This window comes from Chiloscyllium plagiosum, unplaced genomic scaffold, assembly GCF_004010195.1.
Source record: "Chiloscyllium plagiosum isolate BGI_BamShark_2017 unplaced genomic scaffold, ASM401019v2 scaf_60, whole genome shotgun sequence".
Lineage (NCBI taxonomy): Eukaryota > Metazoa > Chordata > Chondrichthyes > Orectolobiformes > Hemiscylliidae > Chiloscyllium > Chiloscyllium plagiosum.
The window spans coordinates 28,948-41,759 of record NW_025215370.1 but is presented as its reverse complement, the minus strand read 5'-3'; the positions used below and the strand labels follow the sequence as shown (position 1 = coordinate 41,759).

Sequence of the window (12,812 nt, the reverse complement as noted above, 5' to 3'; positions counted from 1 at the left end):
GGTAGAGGTGAGAGTGAATTTAAGAAAGAATGCAGTATCTAGGCTTTGTAAAGAAGGGGATAGAGTACAGTAGCAGGAAAGTTCTACTGAACCTGTACAGAACGCTGCTTCAACCTCAGCTGGAGTACAGTGTAGAGTTCTGGGCGTCACGCTACAGGAAAGAGGTGAGTGCAGGAGGTGTTTACAAGAAATTTTTCATGGATAATGACCTTCAGTTATGAGAGAAGATTGGGGAAGTTGAGACTCCTGTCTTTGAAGAAAAGAAGGTTGAAAGGAGATTTTGTTGAGAACTTTATTTCAAAACTTGAGAGGATCCAGATTACACTTCCTGTTTGTAAAAGGATCAAGAACGAGAGGGTGCACATTTAGTGGTTTGTAAACAAGGTGCGTGTGATGTGAGAAAATCTTTTTCACACTGCAAATAGTTTGAAGTTCTCTGTCTGTAAGTTGAGCTTTTCTCAGCATCTAACTCTCTGCTATTCCTGCCCTGGGAGTGTTTGATGTGGGGACAGTGTGGGAACTTTATATCTCACTCTGTGCTGTCCCTGCCCTGGGAATGTTTGATGCAGGAGGACACTGTCTGTAAGTTGAAGAGGGCATTGAATGATTATTGAACTGGAACCAGGTTATGGGAAAAGATAATGGAAATGGCACCAAGTCGTAATGCCCACTTGGAGAGCTAGTGCAAAATCAATGGGCCTTCTGAGCAGTCACAATTCTGAGATCTTATTGAATGGGCAGAACATTTGCATGCCATTTATGTTTTTTTTTTCCCCTCTTTTGTCCCTTCAGTTTAAAAATGAAATCTCTAAACGATTCAAAGCTAAACAGGAACAGTTGGTTCTCATATTCGCAGGGAAGATACTGAAGGATGGAGATACACTCAACCAGCATGGCATTAAAGACGGTCTCACTGTGCATCTCGTAATAAAGACAGCCCAGAGGTAAGGGCTTTTAAGATCTCCTGACTTCCATTCCATTGAGATGGCAAACTGAGTGTGTGCAAGTCCCTCTGTTACTGAGTTGCCCCCCTCTCACTAGACAAGCTGAAGTTGCGTCTATTGTAAAAGAGAGCAGCGTGTGTTCAGTGACGGTTGTGAAATTTGCTGCATTGTGCCAATGAATCGCAAGCCCAGAAATGACCCTGTCATGGTTGACACAGTTAAAAAAATCATCTCGAGATAGTGGCATAGCATGTGGCAACGGGGAAGTTGCTGACGGGGTATGGTTTGTGGGCGAGGGACTTCATTCCTTTTACCTTGCCCTTCCTGACTTCGTGTGGACTCCAATGATGGGTGGAGTGAGCTTGCTCACAGCAAAGTGTCCCTCTTCTGGTCATCTTGCTCTTGCGCTTTTAGGGCCCTGACCCCTTCACCTAGATCGCCCTGTCTGAGATTCAGCAAGTTGTTTGATCTTGGGAGTGTAGTCAGACTGACGCATTCTTGGTAAAAAGGTGCACATAGGGTTAGATACAAGAAAAGCGCTTTCTACTTTTTTTCAACTGAAAGTTAAAGAAATTAAAGCTGACTCAACACCGTCCCCATCCAGGATAGGGACAACACAGGGTGGTTAGTTACCAAATAAAGCTCTCTCTACAATGTCCCCAATCAAACACTCCCAGGGTAGGGACAGCAGAGGGTTAGATATAAAGTTCCCACAATACTGTCCCTCGATCCAAAAATCCCAGGATAGGGACAGCACAGGGCGGGTAGTTTCCAAATAAAGCTCTCTCTACAGTGTCCTCCATCAAACACTCCCAGGTCAGGGACAGCACAGAATTAGATATTGAGAAAAGCTCCCTCTGTTCCCCCTACGGTCAAAGTAAAACTCCCTGTACCCTGTCACCATCCCAGGACAGGGAACAGCATAGTATTCAATGCTGAGTAAATCTCTCTGCCTGTGGCAATATTGATTGTATTGCAGCTATTCCTGCTTTCCCAGTGGAGTAGTTTACGATTTCCAAGGATTTATGATCCAGTGTGCGCTGAGTGATACTAAAGCCACCTTCCGTGGTACCATGGACTGCTTGGTGTAGTTAGGCAGCTCACAGCCAACCTTTTCAAGGGGTTGTTGGGGAAGTGCTGACTCGCACTTTAAAAAAAAATCTTGCATTTAAATCCATACTTTTCCCAGGCTTGTATGCATTTCCATCTTTCTGAACGCAGGGATCACAACTCTTATCTTCAATTGAGATCTTCCCCTGCTGGGAGGTGAGAGTTTGAAGTGGGGTGAGGCTGCAGTTATAAGAACGGGAGTAGGCCATTCAGTGAGATTATGGCTAATCTGTCACCTAACTCCATCTGCCTGCCTTGGGCTCAAATCCCTTGGTATCCTTGCTGAATAAAAATTTCTCTTCCTTAGGTTTAAATTTAACAGTTGAATTCACGTTGACTGCCATTTGAGGAAGACCGTTCTAGACCTCCTCTACGCTTTGCATGTCAAAGTATTTTCAAACATTTCTGCTGAATTGCCTGACCCTAATTCTCAGTAATTCCCTTTTGATTCCAGAATCTTCAACCACTGGGAATCGTTCATATTGATCCGCTCTTATCTTTCCCTGTTAATATCCTGAAGACCTTGAGTTAGATCACCCCTTAACCTTCTAAGTTCCAGAGAATGAAGGCCTGATTTGTTTAATCTCCCCTCATAGCTTAACCCCTGAAGGCCAGGTATCATTCTTGCAAACGTGCACAGAACTTCCTGCAGGGTCAAAACATCCTTCCTAAGGTGTGCTGGTCAGATCTGCTGACAGTACTTGAAATGGGGTCTAACTAGGATTTGTCTAACTGCAGCGTAATGTCTGTATCCCTCTGCTCCAGCCCTTTAGATATGCAGGCTAGCATTCCATTCACCACCTTGACTATTTTCTGCACCTGTTCATGCTGTTTTAAAGAGCTGTGGACCTGAATCGCCAAATCTTGTTGGACATGCACTTTTTAATTTTGTACCTTTTATAATTAAAAAGTAATCCTGATCTACCCGTTTTTGGTCTGAAATAGATAATCTCTCACCTGCTTATGTTATAACCCATCTGCCACAGCTTTGTCCTTTCACCTAATCCTATCAATATCCTGTTGTAATTTTATGCTGTCGTCAGCCCTCCAATTCTGCCCAATTTTGTGGTGTTAGTGAATATTCTGAATAATTGAGGTCCCTGCAGGACACCACCAATGTCATGTCCTGCCAATTTGAGTACTGAACCATTATTCCTACTCTCTAATTCCTGCCACTCAACGATTTGCTATCCATGCCACTAATTTGCCTTCAGTTCCATGTTAGCTAACAGTCTCCTCTGAGTGACCTTTGATAGAATCTTCTAGGAATCAATATAAAACAACATCCGTTCACTTAATTTTATTGGTAGACTTACCTTTGTCACTTGTCCAAAAAGAAAACTGACTTTTGTCAGGCGTGACCTACCCTTGGTGAATCCATGCTGAATTTCTTGGGATGATCAGTTGCTTTATCCTTGATTTATAGACTCCCAACAGTTTGCCCACCACAAATGTCAGGCTAACTGGTCTGTAAACCCCTGGTTTCCCTCTGTCAGCCTTCTTAGAGATCAGTGTGACATGAGCAAATTTCCAATCCTGATTTGGGGAACTCTGAAAGGTTATGGTTAGAGCATCGGCAGTGTGCCCTCTTACTGCTTTTAACACCTGTGCATTGAAACTCTCAGCTCCTGAGGGTTTGTCACTCTTCAGCCCATTAGTTTCCCCATTTTTGATGATTTACTTAGACCCTGTCCCTGATTCTCCCTGTAATTTCTTTGGGACTTTTAGCAAACTGTCCTCATCTCGTGCTGTAAATACTGAAACAAATTAATCGTTCAGCATGTCTGTCATTTCCCCATGGTCATTGACAATATCCCCACTCTCTGCCTTCACTAGGCCAATAATGCTCTTAACCAGCTGCTTTCCTTTTATAATAACTATAAAATCTCCTCTTCTTGTCCTTTCCATCCCTTGCAAGTTTGCTTTCATCAATCTTTTTAGCCGCTTTAAGCTGCTTTCGGGCCCTTTGTAGTCCCATTCTGTGGGATCTCTCCTGTCCTTTGTTTTTTTTTAAGCCCTTTTAGTTTTATGCTGTCCCTTACCACGTCCGGTGACCCCATCTGGTTTCTTTGTGTGAGGTGGAGCTTTTCCCCTTCTCGTGGGTACAAACTGATTTTGAACAGCATTAAATATTTCTTTGGACACCCTTGACAATGTTTTACCAGTGAGCAGAGCTTTCCAGTTTAGTATGAACAGTCTCTGCCTCCATCCCATGAAAGTCTGAATTACTTAAATCCCAAATTCTAATATCTGATCTTTGCTTGGCTCTTGTATTATCCTTGCCCTTTGCGCTGTTGTACGTTAAATCCTCTTTGAAAACATTCTCCTGAAAGCAAGGCATCCTTTTTAGCATATTTGTTTTTCCTTCTCATCTCTCCCTCTAGACTGTTGTTTTCCTGTTTTCCCTTAAAGTAGTCCCCTGTACAGTTTCCAAACGCTGACAGCATTCATTCAGGCCCTATATCTAAGCAGCCTTTAAGGCAACGTGTAGCTCAAACCTCCTACTCAAAATGCAACGACCCATGGTAATGTTGGCTGCCCTTGTGCCTCTCCGGTGCCCCACTCTTGATAGCTCGGCGGGTGTGTCTTGTCAGGGCTCGCACCTTGTGCCGTGTACACTGCTATTGACTCAACCCTGGCTGTTAAATTGCTGCTCAGCCAGCGCAGTGTTTTTCCTGGTAGCCACTGTGGCTGAGTGCTGTCACCTCAGCAACTGCAGCTTGTAGGCTCAAGCCTACTCAAGGGACATGAGCGCAGATTCGAGGCTGCCACTTGAAGCGTGGTGGCGTCTTTCTAAACGAGCCGTGAAGCTGAAGCTTGGCCTGCTCTTGTAGCTGGGCGCACAAGGTTCATGAGGCAGTACAGCTGCGTCTAGTACAACGTCCTCCAGCGTCTGCTATCCGGCTTCACTCCGATCCTAGGGATTCGATGGAAATGCACAGCCGGTCAGGCAGCACCCGAGGAGCAGTAGAGTCGACGCTTAAGCCCTTCACCGAGGGATTCATCTGGTCAACTCTGAAATGTACCATATTCGGGACGTGCCCTCAGTAGCCTCGCCCCATGTTAAACTCAAGACTGCAGTATGTTCCTTCAGTGCTTTGATGGAGCTGGTGGTACAGAGGAGCGTCAGCTTCTGGGAGGGGAGTAAGCCATTCAGCCCTGACAGTCTGCTGTACGGATAATAGAAACTAGGTGGGGAGGGGGGGCAGTGACCCAGTGGTATTGTCGTTAGACTATTAATCCAGAGAGTGAGGTAATGTTCTGGGGACCCAGGTTCCAATCATGCGATGGCAATTGGTGGAATTTGAAATCAATAAAAACACATCTGGAACTAAGAGCCTGATGATGACCATTGTCAGAGAAACTGATCTGACTCACTGCAGACCTTTGGGGAAGGACCCTTGACTGGTCTGGCCTGCAAGTGACACCAGACCCACAGAAACGTGGTTGACCCACCGGGCAATAAATGCTGGCCCGCCCACACCATAACGACACCAAGAGCCATTCAGCCCTTCGAGCCTGCTCTGCCAGGGCTGAACTTCTACCTCAACGGCATTTCCTTGTACCGTCCCTGTATCCCTTGACATCTTTAATATCCAGAAACTCTGTCTTGAACAGGTGCACTGAGACAGAACTCCAGCAAAGCTCCACCCTCCGAGTGAAGATTTTCCTGCTCATCTCAGTCAAACTCCAATCCTGAGAGTAGGAGCCATCTGTCCTGCATCCCCCTCACCTGCCTGCCCCTCTGGCCCTGAAGCATTCGGTATTCTGCCATATTTGCAGATGATGCTGCACCTGTCTCCTTCGCGATTCTCTCAGCATTGATGTGGGAGGGACCAAGCCAAAGAGGCTGCTGCTGTTTAGCGGACAGGCGGCAACTGTTTGTCTTTTCGTGTCGACTCGGGCTGAGTTGAGATCAGCTGCTCTATCTTCCCGGTCTCTGACGTGATTGTATCTCTCTGGAGTTGTGGTGCACTACATCGCTATTTCTCTCACTGGTCCACCCCTCTACTTTCATTACTGTCCCAGCTCCTTTTACAATCCTCTAGCTCACCTTTCCCAATTCTTCCTGCAATTATACACGGCCTTGGTGAGACCACACCTGGAGCTTTTTTTGGTCTCCTTATCTGAGGAGATATGTTCTAGCTGTGGCGAGAGTGCAACAGAGGTTTACCAGCCTGATTCCTGTGATGGTAGGACTGATGTATGAAGAGAGACTGGATCAGTTAGGACTATCCTCACTGGAGAATGATGGGAGGCGGTGACCTCATCGAAAGCTATGAAATTCTAATAGGAAGAATGTATGTGATGACCGCCGAGTCCAGAACCAGGGTCACATTCGTAAGGATAGAGGGTGGCCGCATAGGACTGAGATGAGAAAGTGAGGAGCCTGGGGAATTCTCTGCCACAGAAAGTGGTTGAGGCCAAAGATTTGAATGTTTATAAGAAGGAGTTAGATACAGTTCTTGGGGCTAAAGGGGTCAAAGGGTATGGGGGAAGAAAACAGGATAGGGGACGGAGTTGGATGGTCAGCCATTATTGCATTGATGGCAGAGTAATTTCAACCAGTTGAGGGTGAAATGTTTTCCGTCCATCCTATAGATAATGACCACATCACGAGGAAGCGTGTTCTTGATAAGATGAAGATCAGTGGCATGACGATGGAGAATAGGGTGGGGGCGATGACATATCCCTGCTCGACCCCTGTCTTGACCTCAGGATTCTGTTGTATTACCGTTGGTGAGTACAGTCACCAACATCTTATTGTGGAGGAGATGGTGGATGTTGATGAGTTTCACTAGACAGCCGATGTTTGACTGGACCTTCCACAGCACTTCCCAACTGACGACCGAATCAGAAACCTTGATCAGATTGATGAAGGCCATGTAGAGTGTTGCTGACATTACTCCTCCTCCTCCTCTCTCCCTCATGCTCTTTATTCAGCTCCCCCTTTCAGTGTATCTGTATGTGAGCGCGTTCCATGTTACCCCCCTCTCTGGTTTCTCCTGTTGCATTTATTGTGACTGTCCTTAACTGACAGCTCCCAAGTTCTGGTCTAACAATGGAAGCATTTTCTGTGTCCACCCTTCCAGAATTTTAAATACAGTCAGTTCTGCTATAACACACATTTCTTCAACACAAATTCGCTTTAACACAAGTGAAGGATTTCGACCGTCACAGTAAACTTTGCTTACCTGGGTTGGCTGTAATGCGATTCCAGCCCCATCACGTTGAATAGCGCGCGGCCCATTGCGCGATTTTCTTATAACACGAGAATGGAACTACCGCATTACGTCAGAACCGACTGTACCTCGATCAGGTCTTTTCCTCAAACTTCTCTTTTCGAGAGAAAAGAGTCTGTTCCACCACTGAGAGTTCACCACCTTTTGTTGAGCTGATAGCCTGTGAATTTTGTATCCAGCTACTGCATTGCCCAGTGTGCTTTTTCTGATGTGGGAGCCCAGTTGATGTAGTGCTGTTAAGTGGTGTGATTTAAGTGACACTGTTGTAACTGGTGAATTAACTACCTGAACGTTCCTGAATGCTTCAGCTAGCTACTGGATTAGTGTGTGCGTGCAGGCTGAGAGCGGACTGAAATCGGTAGCGATGCCAGATTTCCATTGGCTGTAAGGTTGAGAAGCCAGCAATGATGCTTCCCGCTAAGGCGGTCTCTTCTGCCACGAGCTGGAAGGGCCTGTATATTGGACCTGCAGACCAGGGGCAAGAGTTGGTGTGGATCTCTTCCTGGTGCCCCTCGGGCAGCCGAAGGAGTTTGCAATTCTCTATAATGCTTAGAAATCAACCAGCAACGATCAACTCCAGTTCCCAGTCTTTCTTAAATCGCTCGATTTGCGTGGGAGTCCGTTGCTGGGTTCGGGGATGCATGGCAAATCCTGTTTCTGCTGAGTGTCAAAGCAATTCATAAAGTTGCCCAAAATGCCTTGGTCACAAGATAGGTCAGGTATGAAACGGGAATGTTGGCTAATGCATTAGGAAGCATGTCTTCAGTGGTGAGGCCGATACAGCTGACTGAGAAAGTTCAGAAGCAGCTTTACTCTGTATGTGTCACTCTACTGTACCTGCTCTGGGAGTGTTTGATGGGGCACAGTGTGAAGGGAGCTTTCACCAGTATCTAAACCCGAGCTATCCCTGTCCTGGTAGTGTTTGGGCAATATTGTTGAGGGAGCTTTAACTTGAGTTTGACCCTGTCCTGTGTTTGATAGGGACAGTGCAGACGCGCTCCCTCTCGCGCTCCCTCTCGCGCTCCCTCGCGCGCTCCCTCGCGCGCTCCCTCTCGCGCTCCCTCGCGCGCTCCCTCGCGCGCTCCCTCGCGCGCTCCCTCGCGCGCTCTCCCTCGCGCGCTCTCCCTCGCGCTCTCCCTCGCGCTCTCCCTCGCGCGCTCTCCCTCGCGCGCTCTCCCTCGCGCGCTCTCCCTCGCGCGCTCTCCCTCGCGCGCTCTCTCCCACATCTGTCCCTTTGTTTACAGGTCTTTAAGGGGGTTTGCGTTTTGGGACTGTTATGTACATTTGGGACAGCATGATTAAGTCTAGTTTGGATAGTTCTGCAGAGGTTCTTTATTCTGTTCTTTGTGTTTCATAATGTAAATTGGTAAATACATTTCTGTCTCTTTTAAAATCTAGTAATCAACCTAGCCACCTCACTCTGGGTAATTTTCACTGTACACTTACCTAAGCAAGTTGCAAAGTTATAGTCTGTGTTGCCTGCTCAAGAATGTTTTGAGTGGTCTGGCCTAGTCCTAACACGTGGGATTGATGGATAGCAATCAGGGAGCTTTCCTTTAGTTTAGAAAAGTTGAGCAAGCTTTACTCTGTATGTAACCCTGAGCTGTCCCTGTCCTGGAAGTGTTTGGGTGCAGTGTCGAGGGAGCTTTACTCTGTATGTAACCCTGTGCAGTCCCTGTCCTGGAAGTGTTTGGGTGCAGTGTCGAGGGAGCTTTACTCTGTATGTAACCCTGAGTTGTCCCTGTCCTGGGAGTGTTTGGGTGCAGTGTCGAGGGAGCTTTACTCTGTATGTAACCCCGTACTGTCCCTGTCCTGGAAGTGTTTGGGTGCAGTGTCGAGGGAGCTTTACTCTGTATGTAACCCTGTGCTGTCCCTGTCCTGGAAGTGTTTGGGTGCAGTGTCGAGGGAGCTTTACGCTTTACTCTGTATGTAACCCAGTGCTGTCCCTGTCCTGGGAGTGTTTGATTTTCTTTTTGGGTTGGGGGACCGTGTGGATGGAGTTTAACTCTGTGTCTAACCTCATGCTGTTGCTGTCCCTGTGCTGAGAGCATTTGATGTAAGTCTTGGCAGGTAAAGATTTAGTGAACTGCCTTCCTGACTATCCTCATTTTACCTTGTTTGTCCTGCTCGGTGCACTGTGCTGTCTGGTGTCTGGTGCTGCTTGTAACCTCCCAACTGGATGGTGTGAGGGAGAGTTGATACCCGTCACTCGCCTGAACCTTGTTCGCTACGGATCTGTTCTCCGCTCCATCGTGACGCTGTGGTTTTCACTTTGCCTTGCCAGGCTTCAGGACTCCAGCACGCAACCCTCGACATCATCCAGTGTCCCCAGCACTGAGGAGACCACCACAAGACCAGAACCCTCCACCGGCATGGTCACCAGCACGAACAGTGTGCCAAGCACTGTGACCCCAACAGGAACGTCTACCTCCTCCCCATCTGTATTATGTAAGGTTTGCATCTCTTCACAGCTCTGCTATTTTGATAGGCTGAGGGGTGATTTATAAAACCCTGACGGGCATGGATAAGGGGAACGGCGGGTGTTTTCCCTCAGATGGGGGATCTCAAGGCTGGGGACATACTTTCTCCTTTCACCTTAAAAATGTTTTTAAAAACGTGAGGGTACCGAGTGGGTTCATGTGTGGAATGACCTTCCAGAGGAAGTGGTGGGTGCAGTTACAATGTTTAAAATACATTTGGATAAGTCAATGAATAAGAAATGTTTGGAGGGATATGGGCCAAGCACAGGCAGATGGGACAGGTTTAGTATAGGATGGGGGTCAGCACGGACTGGTTTGGCTGAAGGGTCTGTTTCGGTGCTGTATGACTGCATGACTAAGACCCCTATAGGAGGGTACTGGGTGAGAGATGTACAAATGTGATGAAGCTGAGAGAGATTTGGTGCCAATTTTGGTAGTAGTGGTCAGGACCCACGAGGAGGAAAAGCTGCAAACAGGCGAGTCTCCCTTCTGCTAACTGTTAATCCCAGATTTCTCCTGAACTGTGCACACATGGAGGGTTCACTGGGGCAGAATTGGACATGCTGATGAACATGGGATTTGCTCACCAGGAAGTGGGGGAGGTCATGTGGGACTTGCCCCCACGGGGAGTGGTCAGGATGAAGATCAGCGATGCATTCTGGGGCAAGGTTGGATAAACACACAAGGTTAGAAAGCTAAAGGGACAGAGGAGATGTGGGAAAGATGGTGGGGGGAGGCTGGTCTGGAGCAGCGACGATAGCACGGCATGAAGGGGCTGAAAGGTTGCAATGAGCATGTCCCCTGCAAACAGTTTTGTTATCGTTTTTGCAGCTGGTTTCGGTGGTATTCCGGGACTCGGGAGCCTGGGAATGGGCTCGGCAAACTTCATGGAGCTGCAGCAACAGATGCAGCGGCAGCTGATGTCGAACCCAGACATGCTGGCGCAGATCATGGAGAACCCTTTTGTACAGAACATGATGTCGAATCCGGACCTGATGAGACAGATGATCATGGCCAACCCACAGATGCAGCAGCTGATGGAGAGGAACCCTGAGATCAGCCACATGCTGAACAACCCCGAGCTCATGAGACAGGTGAAGGAACACGGCGGTCCCCTTGTCGAAGCTCCTCTGTGAATGAGGGTGGGTCTGAGCCACCAAACCTCACATCGGGAAACGGGCGCGTGTGGATCTGTGCAGCCGTGGTCTCTGAAGGAAACCTCCCTCGAGTCACGGACTTGCTGCCCATCCCTCCACTCCTGCACTCGTCCCTGTGTAACCCTCTATGTACCCGCCAGCCCCTGTGCCTCTTCCTGCATCCTAGACCATGTCCCATTTTGTGTCCTCCCTCCCTGTGTGCCCCTGCTGTCCGTCGTCCCAACGCATTGTGGGGAAGGTGAGAAGCGTTCTGCACAGCCCCCTTCGGGCTCCCATGGTCTCATTGCCACGTGTGTGCAGTACAGTTGAAAAGCTGTCTACCACACAGTTCTGTGCAGATCTGCAAGGCAGCAACAGCAAACGCGAGGTGTTTTGCTGAAATGATATTGGCTGTGCTTACAGCTGTGCCTGGCTGTGATTGAGCAGGATGCAGACGATCACTTGCACAAAGCACACGGGCTTTGCAGTTGCAATTCCTGCTTAGTTCTGATTCACTCCCTTTCAGACCATTACATTAAAAAAAGACTTTGCTGGTATTAACATGGGCGGGCGTGTGGGGTGAGGCAGCTCACTTGCGGGATCAGGAACGTGCTGTGAGAGAGTCAGGAACATCCGCTGGCATTGACACAGGGCTGCACCATTCCCCCAGTACAACACTCAACTGCTGGGCCAACACGAGGGAAAGGGGAGGCCAGCTGATCTTCCTCATCCACGTTCCTTTGCGCCAAACTGTGAGTCAGTGAAATGAAGACTTGGGTTTTTTTTGGTCTTTTGGTTAGTCCACGTTTGTTTTCAGCCTCCCATTACTGAGGTGAAGGCTGGCTGATTGCTTGGGGTGAGAGGATGGCGGCTGCTGGGAGACCGAGCTCCAGCTGTCTCTGTTGCATCTGAGTGTTCTTTCCAATGCTCGAAGGCTCTGTTTTAAGCTGGTGCAGCTCTCGCCAGGTGTCTTTCTAACTCATTTCCCCAACCACCCCACAGACGATGGAACTGGCCCGCAATCCAGCCATGATGCAGGAGATGATGAGGAATCAGGACCGGGCGCTCAGCAACCTCGAGAGCATCCCCGGTGGCTACAACGCCCTGCGACGCATGTACACTGACATTCAGGAGCCCATGTTCAGCGCAGCCAGAGAACAGGTAGCTACACATGTCCAGAGATCTGCGCAATGCTGCAGGCAGGGGCTGGGGCTCTTCGTAACATTCACAGGTACACTACTGGTGGGGATAGGTCTGTCCCTGTAGAACACTGGGGAAAGGTACTGGTGGGGACGGGTCTGTCCCTGTATAACACTGGGGTACGGTACTGGTGGGGACGGGTCTCCCTGTATAACACTGGGGTACAGTACTGGTGAGGATAGGTCTGTCGCTGTATAACACTGGGGTACGGTACTGGTGGGGTCGTGTCTGTCCCTGTATAACACTGGGGTGCAGTATTGGTGGGGACAGGTCTGTCGCTGTATAATACTGGGGTACAGTACTGGTGGGGATGGGTCTGTCACTGTATAACACTGGGGTACAGTACTGGTGGGGACAGGTCTGTCCCTGTATAACACTGGGGTACAGTACTGGTGGGGACGGGTCTGTCCCTGTATAACACTGGGGTACAGTACTGGTGGGGATGGGTCTGTCGCTGTATAACACGGGTACGGTACTGGTGGGGACGGGTCTGTCCCTGTATAACACTGGGGTACGGTACTGGTGTGGATGGGTCTGTCCCTGTGTAACACTGGGGTACAGTACTGGTGGGGACNTGTCGCTGTAAACACGGGTACGGTACTGGTGGGGACGGGTCTGTCCCTGTATAACACTGGGGTACGGTACTGGTGTGGATGGGTCTGTCCCTGTGTAACACTGGGGTACAGTACTGGTGGGGAC

At 48.7% G+C, this 12,812-nt stretch overlaps 1 protein-coding gene across 2 annotated transcripts in view; it reads left to right on the top strand.

The window, feature by feature from the left end:
- The first annotated feature begins 648 nt into the window (after positions 1-648).
- LOC122548315 (ubiquilin-4-like) overlaps positions 649-12,812 on the top strand; it is a 30,405-nt gene continuing 18,241 nt past the window's right edge. For both annotated transcript variants that reach the window (XM_043686846.1, XM_043686844.1), the window contains exons 1-4: positions 649-944; positions 9,582-9,745; positions 10,609-10,871; positions 11,916-12,074. In XM_043686846.1, the coding sequence (XP_043542781.1) occupies positions 664-944; positions 9,582-9,745; positions 10,609-10,871; positions 11,916-12,074 (867 nt within the window). In that variant the 5' untranslated portion in view covers positions 649-663. The remainder of the gene's footprint in view (positions 945-9,581; positions 9,746-10,608; positions 10,872-11,915; positions 12,075-12,812) is intronic.